This window comes from Pteronotus mesoamericanus, unplaced genomic scaffold (genome assembly GCF_021234165.1).
Source record: "Pteronotus mesoamericanus isolate MK-2021 breed Mesoamerican mustached bat unplaced genomic scaffold, CSHL_Meso_final contig_29, whole genome shotgun sequence".
Lineage (NCBI taxonomy): Eukaryota > Metazoa > Chordata > Mammalia > Chiroptera > Mormoopidae > Pteronotus > Pteronotus mesoamericanus.
Window position 1 is genome coordinate 3,543,470 of NW_026555123.1, and position 18,488 is coordinate 3,561,957.

Genomic DNA, 18,488 nt, shown 5'->3' on the forward strand with positions numbered 1-18,488 from the left:
AGACTTTAGTTATCATCACTTCATAATTATATTGTTTATGATTGTGACCTCCTAAACTTTGATAATATAATAAAACAAATAGGATGGGCCTTCATGTAATGGTTTATGTTTAGTGTAAATTGTTATTGTGAATAAAATTTGAATGAAGTGTTTAAATTCAATATTAATATACAAGGCATTGTGCATTTCATGTTGAAAGTGTGTGTACATCATATCTTATTCTAGTTTTGAGACATGATGAGTTTTTATTTTGTAAGATGATATTTCTTAAATAACTTCATGATTTCAGTTTAGGTAATATCATTTATGTAACTGAATATTTTAATCAAAGTAAGTGTTTTCTTTATCCGATCCTAAACTAAAGATGTATATTTTTATTTCATAGGTGACTTTCAAAATACTATTTCAATTTAACACATCCTATCTCATGGAAAATGTGACCATTCACTTAAGTGCAACAAGGTTGGTTTATATGTGTGCGTGAGTGCATGTGTATGAGTGATGAGCAAAATAAAGACATTTTTATTTAATAGAAATAATTTAATTCTCTAATTAGATTAAGCCATTTTTTTCCTATGAGCTGCAGAACTTGTTGTAATCATGCCACTTTCATCTGCCAAACTGCTTTTAAATTCATTTAAATTGTACAGGCTCTGCTAATTTAAAACTAATACTGGCTGTCCATCAAGGTCAACTAAATCATTAGACAGATTTAGTTTTATGATACCTTTCAGTAGTTTAATAAATTTTATCTAAATCAATCAAAGCTTCTGAAAGATAACATAGAACACGTAGACTTAAAAAAGCAAAAGGTTAATAAAACAATTGAAATAGTGGCTTAACTTTCTTCTAATTTTAATTATCCAATGGACCAAAAGCACCCTGAGATCTAGTTCTATCTTTTATTGCTTTATTCTCAAGTAACTACCATGATACCTGACACCTAATAATCACTAAATAAACGTAGAATGAATGAATAAATGAGAGGATGAATTAATGGACAGATAATTCTATATGCACATTTCAACTCAGCAAATATTTCTTTGATATCTACAATGGACAAGATATTAAATTCGTCACTGTAGGGAATATAAAACTTAATAAAGACATGAACTTCTTCATTGGGTGAATATTACCATATGGGGCTGAGACTGGTGTCTAAATTCTTGCCATTCAGGGTAGAATAAGGAAAATCCATCAGAGAAACCTAGGCCTTGAGTCAGAGACTTAGAAGGGGGAGAAAGTATATCTACTTAGGAATGGGAACTCAAGACAGCCTTATCAAGGAGATTATCATTGAGAAGGTCCTTAATGGATGGAGAACAGTTCGCAAAGGAGTCCTGGAATTTGTGTGGAGCATTTCAGGCAAAATGCACAGCTCAAGCAAAAACTCAAAAGGAGGTCACTAGGTCAGCTTGGAGGAATGCCAGGTCCTTCAGTTTCGCTCAGCTACACGGAATACATACGGAGTGTGCTTCACCCCATGTTATGGCAAGTACTGAATATCAGGATTGAGGCATTTTTCTTTTTTTTAAAGAAGATTTTATTTATTTATTTTCACAGAGAGGGGAAGGGAGGGAGAAAGAGAGGGAAAGAAACATTGATGTGCGAAGAGAAACATCGATTGGTTGCCTCTCGCACCCGCCCCCTACTGGGGACCTGGCCCACAACCCAGGCATGTGCCCTGACCTGGAATCGAACCAGCGACCTTTTGGTCTGCAGGCCAGCACTCAATCCACTAAGCCAAGCCAGCCAGGGCAAGCCATTTTTCGCTTAATTGAACAGGCCGTGAGGAGCCAGAAAAGCCTTTGAGGGGTGGAGTTGTAGGTACAGAGCTGCTTCTTGGGGAGATTCGTTAGGCTACAAGGTGAGATAGGCAGGCGATGAGGGGCGTTCATAACAAAAGCCCAGTCACTCCAAGATCTCTCCCCTGAGTGGAGGCTGCCTTTACTGCCCTGTCACAGACACGAGGCCACTTAACACCGTCGGGAGCAAAGCAGAGACATGAGGAAGGTACCCACTGGCCGTTTCGTGAGACAGAATGCTAGGTCCTCAGTTGCTTGGTAGAGGAGTGTGTGTAATGGTAATACTGAAAGCTGACACATTATGTCCCTGTTAAGCACTTTACACCCACTTGTTACTCAGCAGTTATTAAATATTTAAATAAAATCTCCATTTTATAGGTGAAAAAACCAAGTCCCAGAGAATAACTAGCCCACCCAAAGTGTGTCCATGTGCAAGAACAACCTCATGGACTCCGACCCCAGAGCCAGTCTTGGTAACTGTGAAATCACTCACCCACGCTTTTTAAGAGGGGGCATTAGAAGATACGCAAATGTGTACCTGCGCGTATACACCTATCCACACGTGTTTACGTAATGCATGATTGAAATGATAACTAAAACCAAGGGACAGATTAGGGTGAGCACCGAGTACTCAGTTTGGAAAGACGATTAAACTGAAGACAGAAGCTTTCAGATCCGCCCCCAGCTGTGTGACCCTAGACAAGGTCCTCATCTCTGGTAAACAAGTAAGAGTCTCCCGTTAAAATCGCCCCAACCTGGACCTACAAAATCCATATCTCTAGGAGAGAAGCCCCGTCACCTGTGTGTTTAAGAACTGACCCGAGGATTCTTAGTACCCTCCCGGAAGTCTGAGAAACTCGGGACTAAGTCAGTGTGGCTTTCAACTCTGGTGGCTCTTCACAACCAACTCGGGACCTTTTAGCCACACTGCTCTCCGCCGCCCCTCCTCACCTCATTAAAAACATCAAGAATGGAGCTCTTCTGTACTTTCATTTAGTTACCAGCTGAAGCTTCTCTTTCAAATGCTCAGAAAGACCTCTAAGTAGTCGGTGGGTGAACGCTCTGTCTGAATGTGCTATGCATTTTCCAGTGACAGCGAAGAACCTCCGGCAACCCTTTCGGATAACGAGGTCAGCATTTCCCTCCCAGTGAAATACGAAGTCGGACTCCAGTTTCACAGGTAGGAGGAAACTTAGACGTTGATGCCCTTCTGCGGACCCAGGGGTCCCGGCCCCGCGCTCCCCGGCCCTGGCCACGGGCATCAGGGCCACCTCGTCACTTCCTGGAGGCGAATTCTCAGCCCCGCCCAGCCCCGCCCCCAGCAGTTCTGTGGCCCCGAAGTGGGAGAGCCCCACGCCCAGTAACCTGCACCTGCCGTGCCCCGGGGCGGCGCTGCCTTGGAACCCCGCCTTACCACCTCCAGGTGCACGGAGGCCCAGAAGCCCTTGCCGAAAGGCCCTGTCTCTCTGGCCACCAGCAGAGTTTGAGGGCCGTTTCCATTGGGTGGGATCTGAGCAGCCTGTCCCTTCCGGATACACAGCATTAAATCACTTCTCCTTGACGAGAGCTGCTGCTTGCTTCTGTTCTCCACAAACTATCCCTTTCTCCTATGAACTTCAGTCTCGCCAAACACCAGTCACGTGGGCAACTTTTCCTACTACAGATTGCTTTGTTTGAGCAGGACTCCAAGCTTTGCCTGAACACGTATGTGCAATGAATACAAAAAGTATGAGAATCAGTGTCAAGTTCAGTCTAAAAGGCTTATCACTGTATTGATTGGTGTTCTGTGGCTTTTCCTTTCACTGGTAACAGAACACGAAAATGAGGCGTGCAGGGTACCCATGCAGACGTTGCTTATGTCTCTTAGCCTTTAAATTTTATTGGCCATTTCCTATTTTTCTGTATCCACTTCTCTTGGACACTTATCTCAAGAATTTTTCATTTATTTAAAACAAACTTTGGCAAATACTTATTTTTTTATTTGTCTTCTCTTAACTGAAGTGCTGCTTAAAAATATGTTTATATTATATTTTATTCTACTAAGTTCACCCAGAGATCACAAAGAAGTAGTATAGAAAAGATTGAATTTTTAAATTTAGCAGTAAATATAGTACTTCAAACAGTGAAAAAGTAACAGTTTTTAAAAATCTATTTAAAATTCAGCACTACTAAAAACGCCAAGGTTTAGCCTGACTATTCACAAAATGTATGTGATATTAGTGAATTCATGAAGACTTTTCATTTGGTAACAATGAGATTTTTCTTTTTAAAACTATACATATTTTAACATTTTAAGGTCATTTAAATATCAGTGACTACTGAACTAAATTATATACAATCCTTCTAACCCTCCTCAAAGATTTGATTTTATAATAAAAATTTCTTAAAAAAGCTAAAATAAATACATTGTTTTAGGTACTTAAAAAAATTGACTTTAGGCTTTAGGGTAAAAGAATTTGTCTCTGACTTGAAATCTCTGTAACTATTTTTTATGGGCTTCCATGGTATGTAGAAAGAAAAAGAATGAGGCTAAATAAGAGTTAAACGTTGCTGTGTTTTATTTTGCTTCTTCCAATGAATTCTTTCAAGCTCTGCCAGTGAATACCATATTTCAATTGAGGCCAATGAGACAGTGCCAGAAGCTGTTAATTCTACTGAGGACATTGGAAATGAAATCAATATCTTCTACTTGGTAAGAAGTTACTTTTAAAGTAGTATTTTAAAAAGTTATTTGTAAAGTTCTAAATGAGAGTATTAATGGACATGTAGAAACACGTTGGTTCAACAGTCCCTATCCAGCATATCTTTCTTCATAGTTTCTCTGTTTTAAAAATACTTTTATTTAATTGATCATTATATTTGTAGCAGCTTTAAAGACTTAATCCTCTAATTTCTTGATAGTAACACACAATTAATTAGAATGCTTTCCTAGAAAAACTATGAAACCAAAAAGGTACTACCTGTCATATTCACATTATTTTTTAGTATGACGGAGTAAAGCACTTTTTAAAAAACAATTCCTGTTGCAGAAATTGATTATTTAAAATTGCCTTGGTAATGTTTTTATTTACTCAACGGATTAATACGTACCTCATTCTGCTCATTGCGACTCTCTGTATGTATTACGCTCTAACGTTCGTTCTCACTAGCACCCCTTTAAGTGATCTTTTTTATGACAACTGCTGTCTTTGGGACCTGTCCGCGGCAGGCTTTCCTCCCCACCGTCGCACGCAGCCCAGGAGCTGAGCCAGACTTCCGCGGGGTGACGCCTGCCGGCAGACACAGGCTCAGGGTAATAGTTCGCAAGCACAAGCGGGCCGATGCAAATGCTGGGCTTAAACCCATAGTCAAAATTGTTCAATAATGCAACCCACATATTGTAACAGGTGAAGATGGTCTCCAACTCTTTGAAATTGCCACAATGAAAAAGGAATCTCTCTTACAAAGTGAAGTGAATGTGTGCTCCCAAGATGCATTTCATTGTTGCTAGTTGTGCCTTTTGCTGAAATGCCTATGATAAGCTGTACCCTGGAAGTTATCATAAATGCCCGTCCTTCTACTACTGGGAGGCATTTTTGGAATTCAAACTACCAGACTTTCCTAGCCCCGTTCACTTTCCAGGATTAGGAAATCCAGCAGACACAAGAAAGGAAGGAAAAAAGAGAGAGAGGAGAAGGGAGGAGGGAAGGAAAGGAAGCGGGGGGAGGAGGGAGGAGGGGAGGAGGGGAGGGGGGGAGGGAGGAAGCGACTTTGAATGTTGTAGATGTTTATATATTGTCATTTATGAGCATCCAGAGTTGAAACAGGTACTCCCAATCTATTACAATGTTGAAATAAATAACATCGTTCAGAATATCCCTGAGAATTAATCTTGTGTGTTTCTGATTATTTTGCCCGCGTAAAATCTAAAGTTTGAGTAATTGAATTTTTTTAAATACAAACTCTTTTTGTAGGTAAGATCCAATAACTTTACTGCTAGAAATTCCCTACAGGTAATTATTGGTGATACAAACAAAGATTTATGCTGAGATATTCTTAATGATGGCATTTATAGTAGTTTAAAAATTAACCCCCGGGCACAACCGAAATGCTTTAGAGCAGTGCCCCGCCTTTGTTTCAGCAGGGCCTGGTTTCCTGGAAGACGGTTTTTCTGTGGACCCGGGTTGGAGGGGAGGTTTGGGGATAATTCAAGCGCATTGCCTTTAAGCTCGCCTCCTGCTGGGTGGGCCAGGTGCCAGCCCGTGGCCCGGGGGTTGGGGGCCTTGCTTTACAACGCGAAATTGCTTAAATAAATTCTCATGGAGTTACTCAGTGGCAAGACAGCTATTATAATAGTTCAGGAGGCCCACTGGGGACAAAACACGCTAATTCTGCTATTCACCAACTCTGAGCTTGGAATAGCTTTATTCTCATGCTAACCTGGTTTTTTTAATAGATATAACAGGGATAATACGTGAATCCACATCATAGGGCTGTTAACAGAGTTAAAGGCAATAAAACAAGTAAGAAAGGTAGCACAGTGCCTGGAATGTAACCAACAAACAATCACTATTAATGGTGTGGTTGTTACTAAGCGACTGATAAGGCGTGTTCCCCAAGACTCCCTGAGTTTACAGGAAAAAGTTTATTTTCAGTATTTTTAAATGTTTCTATGAGGAACATTGTTTTTAACCAGAAAAAAAAAAGCCAATTACAGAGTACATGATTTCTGACCAAATACCAGGAAGAACTCGCCACTGGTGGCGTGATGGGGCATGAGGTAGGAATAGGGGTTAGTAGACGGAAGCAGATGGAGACCGGGCCGAGGGTCCGTCCGATTCTCAGGGACTGACCTGCCCGCCGCCAGGGGCACAGCGACCCCTGCTGGGGGGAGAGCTGTGAGAGCGGCCAACGGGGTCGGGTCTGCCCGGGCTGCGGGCCCCCCCTTCTGGCGGGGGTGAGAAGGGGCGTGTGGAATTGTAGCGACCTGGGGTAAGGCAAACAAAAATGCGCTCCCTGGTTCTGAATGCACCAGGTAGATGCTCTCTCTCCTTCCCACCTCCCAAAAGATGGGGATGTGGGAAAGGACGCTGAACATGGTAAACTGACAACGAAAAAAATTAACTCCGATTTTTTTTCTGAGTCTCGGTCCTATTTGGGGAGCGGAGGGGTGAAGGAACATGGCTGTGTCCGGGGCGTGTGATGGCTGACCCTCAGGCATCCCTGTTTTTCGCCTGTGTGGGTGTGCCGATTCTCTGCCCTGCATTCTACACCATCTGCACTTATTTTGAAGGGTCCAAATACTACGCCAGCCAGTCAGCAGTGAGCACCGATGTCCTGCGTCAGACAGCGCGCTGCTGGAAGAGGAAGAAAGGATTACATTTCTGGGTTTTCCTCCCGTAGGTTGGGAAGAGCGGACATTTCCCGATGCCGGAGCTCAAGCTCTCCATTTCCTTCCCCAACCTGACGTCGGATGGCTACCCTGTGCTCTACCCAAGCGGGTGGTCATCTTCTGACGTAAGTCACGCGCGGTGCCTGGGGTTGTCGTCGCTGCCACCTGTCTGAGTGTGTGTGTCAAGCTCTCTGCTCTGCACGCCACTCACAAAAGAGCTCGAACAAAGGAACACGGAGAGACGTCCAGAAAAAGATTTTAAAGAATAGGAACTTCCACTCTTATTTAGTAGATATATTGATTCTCTGCAGCTGCCGTGGTAACCGAGGGCCCGGAAGTGGGCAGCCAAAGGCACAGAAATTGATTCTCCCTCAGCTCTGGGAGACCGAGGTCTGAGGTCAAGGTGTGCACAGTGTTGGTTCTTTCCGGAGGTTGGAGGGAGAAGCCCCTAGACTCTGCTGGCTGCTATTCAGTCCATGAGAGTAGATTTTAGATCACTAATTTTTTGACTTATGCCTGAAATATGTTATGCCTTTAATTTGTTTGAGGTGTTCATACAACTCTGGAGACTCCTTAATTGCTCCTAAACATACAGAGCTACACACAAAATAGTACAACACTGTTACTCACTGACAGCAATAGCAATAAACACCAAACAATAGCAACATCATACCGCTTAGTGCCTGGGACACAGAATGAGTCTACATGGTAGTTAACTGTTATGGTTCAACCTTTACAACAAAGGAAATCACAATGGGCCTTCTTTTCAGAGTTTTTAAAAATGTAAAGTATTCTCAGAAATCGGGAAACAGCAACAATGGTAGTTGACTTGTCATAGCGACATGTTTTGCTAAAGGCAAGGGAAAAATAAACCTCTGGCATTTCCCTCTAATCCAAAAGAGCAGGGTTGTGAGAATCTACAAAGAATAAAACTGTGCTGTCCCTACTACTCATGAACCTTTCTTTATCCTCGTTACCTTCCATCATGGATGTGGAGAGTCCTGGGGAAGCCGGAGGTTTGTTAGATGAAGACTAGAGAACCAGTCCAAGAAAGGCTCTTTCATAAACGCGGCACCTGAACACCCCCAAGGCGGCGTCCCTCGCCTTCCTCCCCCGTTGCGTCTCTCGCTCGGTGCAGAGGGACTCCAGAGATGAGACTGGATGAATATGGAAACACAGAAGAAAATCTTTGTCTTTTAAGTCATTATTCAAGCTGTCATGCTGAATAACAAAGGCTCTTTTTTCTAATAGAATTTTAATTTTTTGTTCTCTCTGTATTATGGCCATTTACAAAATTAATACACTTGAAATAAGTATGACTTAAATCAGCAATTTTCAACCTTTCTCATCTCATGACACACATACACTAATTACTAAAATCTGTGGCACACCAAAAAATATATTTTTTGCCTATCTGACAAAAATACAGGTATACTTTTGATTCATTCCCACCAGACGGCTAGTGCTGTGCTGGCTGTGGCCATTTCTTCGTTTGACCGTCTAGGGGAGAAGAGGCCGGTGCCCAGGACAGAAGGTGGGTAGCGCATGGCATAAAAGCTCTCGTTGCTCATCAACAGGCCGCAGCACACGGGCCGACATCGCGGACGTCATTGACTTACATAACTTTTACCAGCAACCTTCCTCCTTCACAAAGACCTCACTGCCACCTCCCACAGCTCAGAAGTGGCTCGGGGACAGAAAGGCATCCCACCTGGAGGAGGCTGCCCATGCCTGGAGCAGAGGGCCCCCCCTGCACCTTGCACACTCAACGATGGGTCTTCCTCTGTGTCCACGACAGCCATTCACAGAGTCTTTGTGTGATCGCACCAAATCCTTTCTCCCTCTGACACCTCGCACTGCCTGATAAAGGAAATATTTTCGTTTCTTAGAACGCACACTGCAGACCCAGTGACCTTCAGGATCCGCTCGGTATCAACTCTGGGAAGAAGACGATTACGCTGACATCCGAAGACATCAAGCGAGGCACCATGCTGGTAGGTTCAGGTCCCCACAGCAAGGGCCAGCTTTGCCTCCTGCTTCCAAGTGAGCCAGTTCCACGAGGACCTAAGAATAGCGGCCGTAGACTAGTCTCATATGTCCTCTCTTATCCAATGTCAAAAATACTAACAGAGACCTGTGGATATTCAAACAGGACTGCAGTGCGTGTAAATTCGCTACCATCACGTGCCATCTGATCCCTTCTGACGTGAGCCAAGTGAATGTTTCACTTATCTTGTGGAAACCAACTTTTATAAAAGTAAGTGCTTGCATTGTTCTGTGAACAAGTGTCTGTTTAGTACTTAGTATGTGCAAAGCGAAGTGCTGCTCTAGAAAGAACACAAGACGAGAAGTCTAAAACAGGTGGTCCAAGCCCGGGCCCTGCTTAGCCAGCTAGTTGGGTCTCATGTCCCTGGTCTCCTACTATCTTCAAGGTCCCCTCCCAGATACATGCACTTCCCCAGTCTTCCTTATCCTTTTTCTGTGCATTTTGAAAGAGAAACACCTATGTAATACGAAAGTTTGCTCTTAATACTTTAGAACTCAGTTTAGAGACAAAGAATTATAGATAATCCTCAATACCATTAACAAAGACTAGAGCTAACATATATTTTGGGCTCATTGTATTAGATCAGGCTAACTATCTATACCTATATCTATATAAATAGATATACAACATTTATATATCAAATATATAATTTGGAGGACATTTTAACACCTAATAAAGTCATATCCTCTGACAACGAGCTACCTTAGAATTTAGCATTAATTTTTGTATTTTGAATGTATTTTGCATTGTTGGTTTCTCTCTTACAAGTAGTTGACTAATTACATGAGATTTTCATTTTTAGAGGTGATCACAGTAGGTGTGAGTTTTGCAAGTGACAAGTTGTCGAATAGTGGCGATTTCATGTTTAATCCGAAACAGACTCCTATATACACCTCATCCTTTCAAACCTACCTACACAAAAAGGGGCGGGGCCGGAGGTCTGGGTTTGCCAAGGACCACCTGAGTCCATCCCTTCTGTAAGGAGGACCTAAGTGAGAATTTGAGGGCTGGGAGGAAAGGTGGTTGCACAGTCATCATTCGATAGCACGAGTTCCACTTGGATGTTAGCAAACCAGTGTTTTTAATCTCTCAGAAAAGGGGGTGGGGTAGTCAAGAATTAAGGGGGTCAAATATATGGTGGCAAGAAGATTTGACTTTGGGCAGTAGGCACACAGTGCAGTATGCAGATGAGGTGTCATAGAAATGTTCACTTGAAACCTACAGAATTTTATTAACCAACATCACCCCAATACACTTAATTAAAAATTTTGGTATTTGGAAATAAAAATCAAACTCACAGAAAGTTGCACCAAAAAATACTACTCAAACATGACTCGCTCTTATTGTGCTTAGCATAATATATTGAAAATAAAACCTGTTTGCTTTTCAGACACGTTTTTCCAGCTTAAATCTTACGGTAAGGGCAGAACTTCAGAGCGAGAACACATCGCTGGTGTTGAGTCCTGGCAATCAAAAGCGGCAGGCAAGTGGAACTCCCAGTTCTGAGATCATTATCCTTTTCATTCTGAATTTTGTGACATGATGTTCTGTAATTGCCTGGAGCCCCGGACGCAGTGGCTGGTGCTGCTCTCAGTGACAGACACTGTTTGCTTCAAATTAGACTTGATTAGCCTCAACTGTGACTTCAGCCTCGTTCTTCTTTGAATGAAACTGGGGAAAACCATATTTACACTTCACATGCCATGTTTGCCTTCCCTGCCTCTAACGAGCAGGGTAAATTGATGTTTTCACTTTCACCATGATGACAAATAACGCGTGTGTAATTTCCACCTTAGAACTGACATTTTAAAATGCAGTTGACATCTGAAGAGCAGATTTGGAAAACAATTCCTTGACAGAAAGTGTTTTTAAACTGCTCAGGAAGACGTCAACTTTCTAAAGTTTTTTTTTCATTTAGTCATTGGGAAATTTGAAACAAAAAAAAAAGTAATATTCCTTAATACAAACTCATGCTCAAGTCCTTGGTAAAAATAAAATGATCTAGGATTTTTTTCCCCTCTTGTCGTGTTATAAAATAAGGCCAAAGTATTTGTTAGAGATGAAGGCACTTCATCATAATTTCCCTCATATCCTGGATGAGTTTAAATAGCTCATGTGCATATTAAGAGTCATGAAATTCTATTTGGAAGCTACCTAACATTCAGATGCTGTTGTAAAATTTCTTAATTCAAATTATTACTTATTTAAGTAATTATAATGTCAATGACCTCTGATAAATACTGACCTGTAACGGATATATGCATATAATACATAGAACATATGTGTATAATGTTTACTACTTTATAAACAGCACTTTGCCCGATAAATGCAAAATTGTCCCACACATATAGAAGGCAAAATGTCACCAGTAAGCACCAAAAGCATGAATGCATAATATTGATCTATTGGAAAAGAGTACATTTGATTTCTAAATGTTTTGTTAACAATTTTTATAATTAGTTGCATTTCCCCAAATGTTAGTTTAAAATTCCCCATGGGCCTATTTATCCTACATTTTATCCTAAAGAAAACTTACACCTGAACTGTTAAAGTAACTCAGAGGGGTCCCTTGGTAACGGCGTGACCTCAGCGGCGTCGCTGACCCCACCCAGACCCCGCCCTGTCGGCTCGTGGAGCCGCGCCCGTCGGGGTCCTTGCCCGTGAAGGGCCCTCCCTCCGCCCACTCGGTGCGGCTGTCACCCGCCGCGCCCTGCACGCCCCGGGGGCTGATGGGCAGTCAGTTTCTCCCCCGCTGGTTTCCTCTTTTCCTCTCTGTCTTCTCCCCAGTTAAGGAACTGGGATGCTTCCCGTTAGAGGCAACAGCAGAAGCTTGAGCTGTTAGTCCTCCGCGTCGGGTGGGACCCGGAGCCGGCAGGTGTCACTGGGGTTTGGGTGCCACGCTGAGGGACTCCGGTAGCTGGAGCACTAACAGGTCACCCCTTCAAAGCTTCGCTTCAGTGAAGACCTAATTTGCAGATTCCGGCTACGACCAAGGCAACGGCAGAGGCTGCGTGGGGTAACGAAAAGCTCAGTGGGGCGAATACATTTGCGCGCAGTCATTTATATGTACCCTCGACAGGGGCGCGTTTGACTGTATGAAAACTATACCTCAGTTTGCAAAAATAAATGAGTATACAGCATATCAGAAGTATAATTAAAATGAGGAAACCACTTGGACTTCTGTGTCCAAACCCCGAGGCGACAGGCCGGTAGCACTCTGGCGACGAAGCGCTGAAGTCCGCCCACAGGCCCGCAGACCGCGCTCTGGGTCTCCCTGCACTGCGCCCCGCTTTGCCGCGGAGCGCCCCGATGCAGAGGCAGGTTACTAGGCCTCTGAGGCCTACATTTTATCCTAAATCAAATGTACTCTCTTCCAATAGATCAATAATATGCATCCATGCTTTTGGTGCTTACTGGTGACATTTTGCCTTCTATATGTGTGGGACAATTTTGCATTTATCAGGCTAAGCGCTGTTTATAAAGTAGTAAACATTATACACATATGTTCTATGTATTATATGCATATATCCGTTACAGGTCGGTATTTATCAGAGGTCGTTGACATTATAATTACTTAAATAAGTAATAATTTGAATTAAGAAATTTTACAACAGCATTTACAACTCTCTGAAGGATGGGGCCGTCATTTTTGCCAATAAGAAGCTTGACACAGTTAGAGATTTAGAATAAAGGAAGGGGGTTTTTACACGTAAACGCAACGTTTCCCTGGCCTGTAGCAATGAGATCAAGGCCGCTGTTCGGAAGGAAGCCGGGGCCAGCGAGAGCTCGGCGCAGAGAGGTCTAACAGGTGGCGACCGGCGTTAACCCTCTTGTTGAATGGTTTTCAGCTTGCTATTCAGATCTCCAAAGACGGGCTGCCGGGCAGGGTGCCCCTGTGGGTGATCCTGCTGAGCGCGTTCGCCGGCCTGCTGCTGCTGCTGCTGCTCGTCCTCGCGCTCTGGAAGGTGAGCACCGGCGCCTCTGGCTCCCTGGCGCGACTGTCAAGGGCAAACGGTAAAAGGAGCTGTGACCTGTCCACGCTGTGGAATGCAAGGTCATACAGCGGTGAAAAACGGTGAGACCGTGACCGAGACACAAGAGAAAAGGAAAATGTATTGCTCAACCGCTGTGCACAACTTGATCCCATTTTTGTAAAAGAAAAACAAAATGAGTATATCCAAAAATCATGGAGGATCTCTCTGGAGGCTGGAACTATAGGGGACATTTATGCTATGTCTGTAACACCGGACTTTTTAAATTAAGTGTACATTTCTTTTATAAGCAGAGAAGAATGTAAAATCTCTTATATAGAAAAAAGAAAGAACAGATTCCTAAGTCATTTTAAGAATTTAGAGCAATAGAGTCATAGATAAGATAAGCCTTATCCTAATCACATATTTCTATGTTTCTTAAAAGTAAAATATTTATTTAATTTGTAAAAAATATACCAGTTTATGCAATGATTTTGTGCCTGGGTGAGAGATAAGAATTTTATGAATTAGTTGATGAAAGAAAGATCTTATAATTTCACAGAGTTCTATTTCAAATTCTCTTGTAAAACTGAGTAACATCTCTTTTCTATCCAGTAACACCCTACATTCACCTACATGTTTTGCTTAAACTGAGGTACGCAGACATTTTTTAACTCCATCATTTCTAATTGAGGCGGAAAGGATATGATCGTTTTTAGGAAAATGTAATAGAGAATAAAACCCAGAGAAGGGCTGAATTTAATGCTTCTCCAATGAACATCAAATTGGCATTGATTCTAGCACACCATCGCCTTATGTTTCACCGATTATTTTGCTGAATAGCTAAACTATAAAAATACAGATTGTGGATGCACGTTCAGTTTCCCTTTTCTGTCCCTGTATTGCTTTGCATTGGTTTCAGGTGTGCGGCACAGCGACCACAGAGTCACGCACGCCATAAAGTGCCCCCGATGTGACTAGTACCCCGCCGCCCTCCACTGCCTTCCCTGGGCTGCGCTTTAGGTCCCCGCGCCGGTTCCGCGCCTGTTCCGCGCCGGTTCCGCGCCTGCCGGGCTGCACTGCTCGGTCCCTTCCCCTCTTTCCCCCCCAGTCCTCCACACGCCCTCCGCCCCATATTCATTTTTCTAACACCTTAGCAACAGAATTCTCTTTTTATCAAATAGTTTAACCAATTTCTCTCTCGTCAAACCACCACCAATGGTTCCGGTCATTTCTGACTCTCTGATAATGCCCATGTTCCGGGGTTCTTTTTGGGGGCGGGAACTCTCGTAGGAGAAGATGAACAAAGCCACATTACGGATGCAGGTCAGTCAACAGGGTCCTCAGCCTTTGTCCAGCAAAGCCCCTGCGACAGAATCGTCCCGCATCCGAAACCTCCAGCTCTTTCCCGCTTTACCGAGCAAGCTCTGTCTGTAATACCGGGCGTGGCCACACTGGGGTGCGCGAGGCCCGCCTCAGCGCTGTCAAGGCGCCACTTGACCTGCAGAATGCGGTCCCTGCGTTTACCAGGCTTTCTCTTGCTTTCCTTCCACGGGCTCTCCTGCTCTGAGCCCTGCGCTTGCCCATATAGTTTTAAGGGGAGAAGGGGAGGCCAGAGCCGGTATTTGGAGAGGTTCTCTCTGACCACATAAACAGTTCTCTCTGTTTAAAAAAGAGAAATGAGTTTCTTCCACCTGTTTTTTTCATCATCAATCTTAAAAAGCAAAAATGTGAAAAGACAGTCTGATGGCTTCCTAGGTCATTTAGGACCAAAGGACCGTCTGACCAGTGGGGAGAGTCCGTCCAGCCCCTTCAGGAGAGGTCCAGCCCTCAGAACGGTGACCCGTGGGAGAAGGGAAGGGAACTAGCACTTATTGAGTGCTTACTGCATGCCAGGAGCTGCGCTGAGCTTTTCCACGGGAGAACAGGGTGGGCCTGGGCCCCCACTGGAGGCCTGAGAGGGCAGAGCAGGCCTCCCTCTGAAGCCCGCCTCCCGGCCCTGAGGCCGGCGCTGAGCACGTCCTTACTCACGCTTACTAATTCCAGGCCTCCTTCCTCACTCCCTGTGCTAGCCTTGGGGGCGGGTGTGGCCGGGGGTTTTTGAGCCTTTTATTCATGAGTATAAGTGTATTATTCATCCAACATTTATTGCATATTATTGTCATTAAGCAGGTTCTTTCTACCAGAGAGCATTTAATCAGACCCTGCACAATAAGGTTTTGAATTCTGGAAGTTTAAATATAATCATTAAGTAAATATGGAAAGCGAAAGCTCCAAGAAAGGCTGGGAGCTGAAAACAAAACTTGTTTCAAATTTTGGCCCCATCCACTTTGAGGCTATAAACATTATGCTCCTCCTATCCACCCTAATCACCCAGCTTCCACTATAAACCCAACGTGCATAGAATGGGTTGGGCGGGAACGTTTAGATAACAGAGGTTCAGTTTTACAATAGTGCCTGCCATGTGTGAAAGCAAAGGACGGTGGGAAGAAGGAACAAGACTCGGGAGAGGAAGTGGATCGGGAGCTGGCAGGGCGGGAAGGAGAAGTTTCACAATTCAGCACCTGCCTCGTGAAAGCCTTGCCTGAGTCCTTTCCACTCGGGAGTGCAGGCGCAAGCTCAGGGGCTAGTGGGTTTCTGAGTTCGCAGCGTTCTTCCTTGGCCCAACAGAAAAGGACCAGGACATCTAGGAGATCGACATTCGAAGGAATACAAGTTTACTGTTTTTTCATACTCATTCTTTCTGTTCTCAGCCTTTCCTCATTTACTACCAATGAAATTCTGAGTAAAACTTCCCTAACTTAACATTGCATATTTTTGACCATTTACCTCCTCTAAGCCCTGCATCACTTGTCATTTTAAAAAATATGTTCTTCCCTTGCATAATTTATCATCAGTATATGATTAAAATGGTATGAAGGTACCACACTTTCAAAGAATTAATTCATTGTTTTTGCTTGAACTATTGTAATCCAACTCTCAAATTTAAAAATACAGCCATGGTTGGTGTGGCTCAGTGGATTGAGTGCCAGCCTGCGAACTGAAAGGTCACTGGTTCGATTCCCAGTCAGAGCACATGCCTAGGTTGCAGACCAGGACCCCAGTAGGAGGTGCTAGAGAGGCAACCACACATTGATGTTTCTCTCTCTCTCTTTCTCCCTCCCTTCCCCTCTCTCTAAAATTAAATAAATACAATCTTTAAAAAAATATATGTACAGACTTTTAAAAAAAAACCTCTCTAAGAACCTTAATTTTTTAAATATCCATTTTAGATTAGGTTATTACAAAGCCCCTTTCCAGCCCCTATACATATTTTTATTATTCTGCATAATAGGAAATGAATAAATAAAACAATTGTCATTTTGATGCCCCAGAGCATAATGAAAAATATACACATTCCCCGCCATGTGAAACTTTTCATATTTTCAGTGACTTCATTTTTATGCCCAAATGATGCAGGGTGTTTCCAAGTGGCTTCAAGAGGTTTCATGCCAAACCTGCGTAGACAGATGTTCTGTCACCTTTAAAGTTAGCACAGGAGACTCGGAAGCCTCCCCGATTCAGCTGCAGGAACCTGCCACCGTCCCCAGCAACTGAAATGACCTCGGTGTATGACCATCGGTTATTTGGTGGCAGTTTCTCTGCCACATTCCTGAGAAAAAAAAATGATGGCAAAGTTGAGACAGTGCCAGCTAAGTGCAGCTTGTATGTTTTCCCAAATTTTCCCAGGACCCTTTAAGTTCATTTACCATATGCACCAGCTTTACTAGGAGACAAAATATTTAACCGATGAAAAGGTTAAAAATAAAATAGCAATTTGGTAAATGTCATTCCTTGGCATTCAATATGTCTTAAGAGGTCAATGAAAAAAACCTTTTAATTATGTTAATTACTTATATGCCCAGAAGTGCTAACATATTATTAATTCATTTCTATTCAAGGAGATTAGAATGTCTTACTTAAACTTGAGTAATTGTGTTATGTTTGGTATTCTCTCAACAGGTCGGATTCTTCAAAAGACCACTAAAAAAGAAAATGGAGAAATGAAATCTTTCACAAGAGAAAAAATAATTATTCAATGATCTATCCTCAGGTTTGCCTCAAGTATGTGACAAGAAATTTATAAATATAATTAAAGACATAGTCACATAAATATATATAACCCATGAGGGTTAATCACTTGGAAAATGACAGATCAAGCAAGATCCAAAAACAATACCATATATCTTTTATAAAATGATGAAAAATATTTTTAAATAACAACTCATTTTTGTTGAGTATTTAAGCAAAATTAGTGTTTTGAAGATGAAGAATAACCTGTACAAATACTTTTATATATTAAATCACCATTCAAAGTATTTAAGGACTGCATTAAAAGATTTTTATCATTGAAACATTTACACTCAGAACAATATAAATTAAGCTTTTTTGGTCGATTCCTGATCAATATACCTTCAGCATGACAGTTAACATTTGTACAGTCAGCGCTAAGCAAAAAATCACTTCCCCCAATTCAAATGAGAAGAATTTCGCAGGTAGAGTCTACCTATGGACTGAAAAACAATTAAATCACAGAGAACACATTCAGTATCTTTGTGCTGGATTCAGTACTTGGACAATTTTCTTTCCAAAGTGTTTGGAAAATAGTGTAATTGAGCTGAAATTCTATCTGTGATGGAAAATCAAGATAGACTTATTTAAAAGCAAGTGCACTGAATGGACTAATTTAAGCTTTTACAAAACATGCTTAATTTTGATAAAGAGCTCTAATGCTCGAGCGTTTTTTAGACTGAAAAACAAACAAACAAACAAACACACACTTCGAGCAGCTTTGAGTCCTAAGCGTGATGTGTGTGGGTCCTGAAGGGGCGCCACGGCCCGCGCCGCTGAGCGCGAAGCCCTCCCTGCGGGCGGCCTCCGAGCACCGTTCCAGGCCCAGGGTGTCCGAAAACGGAGCTCCCTCAGCTCCTCGGCGGCTCCTTCCACCCGTCAGGTTGTGAGAGTTTGTTTATTTTTAATCTCGTGAAGGCGTTTAGCTTGCCAAACGCAGCCTTCTGTTCCTGAAAAGGCAGGACTCCCTTTCAGCGTCGCGTCCCACCGGGAGGCCGCTGCTTTCGGAGGGCGGTGCGTCCGCGTCCACCCCGAGCTCCGGGAACGGGAACGGCGTGGATGGGGTTCCCGGCTGGAGGCACCGCGCCCGCGGGGAGGCGGCGCCGCGCCTCGGTGTGTGCTCCTCTGTTCTCGACGCCGCTGCTCCGGTCGGTGCACGGGGTTCTGCGGCCGCAGGAGCTCCG

The 18,488-nt window shown here is 43.2% G+C and overlaps 1 protein-coding gene across 1 annotated transcript in view; it reads left to right on the plus strand.

Annotated features, from left to right (window-relative positions):
* The window catches only part of ITGA1 (integrin subunit alpha 1), a 139,317-nt gene extending 121,304 nt beyond the window's left edge, over window positions 1-18,013 (plus strand). The window contains exons 22-30 of the mRNA XM_054575364.1: window positions 386-462; window positions 2,896-2,985; window positions 4,395-4,497; window positions 7,188-7,301; window positions 9,066-9,170; window positions 9,329-9,433; window positions 10,614-10,706; window positions 13,072-13,188; window positions 17,197-18,013. Of these exons, the coding sequence (XP_054431339.1) occupies window positions 386-462; window positions 2,896-2,985; window positions 4,395-4,497; window positions 7,188-7,301; window positions 9,066-9,170; window positions 9,329-9,433; window positions 10,614-10,706; window positions 13,072-13,188; window positions 17,197-17,241 (849 nt within the window). The 3' untranslated portion in view covers window positions 17,242-18,013. The remainder of the gene's footprint in view (window positions 1-385; window positions 463-2,895; window positions 2,986-4,394; window positions 4,498-7,187; window positions 7,302-9,065; window positions 9,171-9,328; window positions 9,434-10,613; window positions 10,707-13,071; window positions 13,189-17,196) is intronic.
* Window positions 18,014-18,488: the final 475 nt, after the last annotated feature.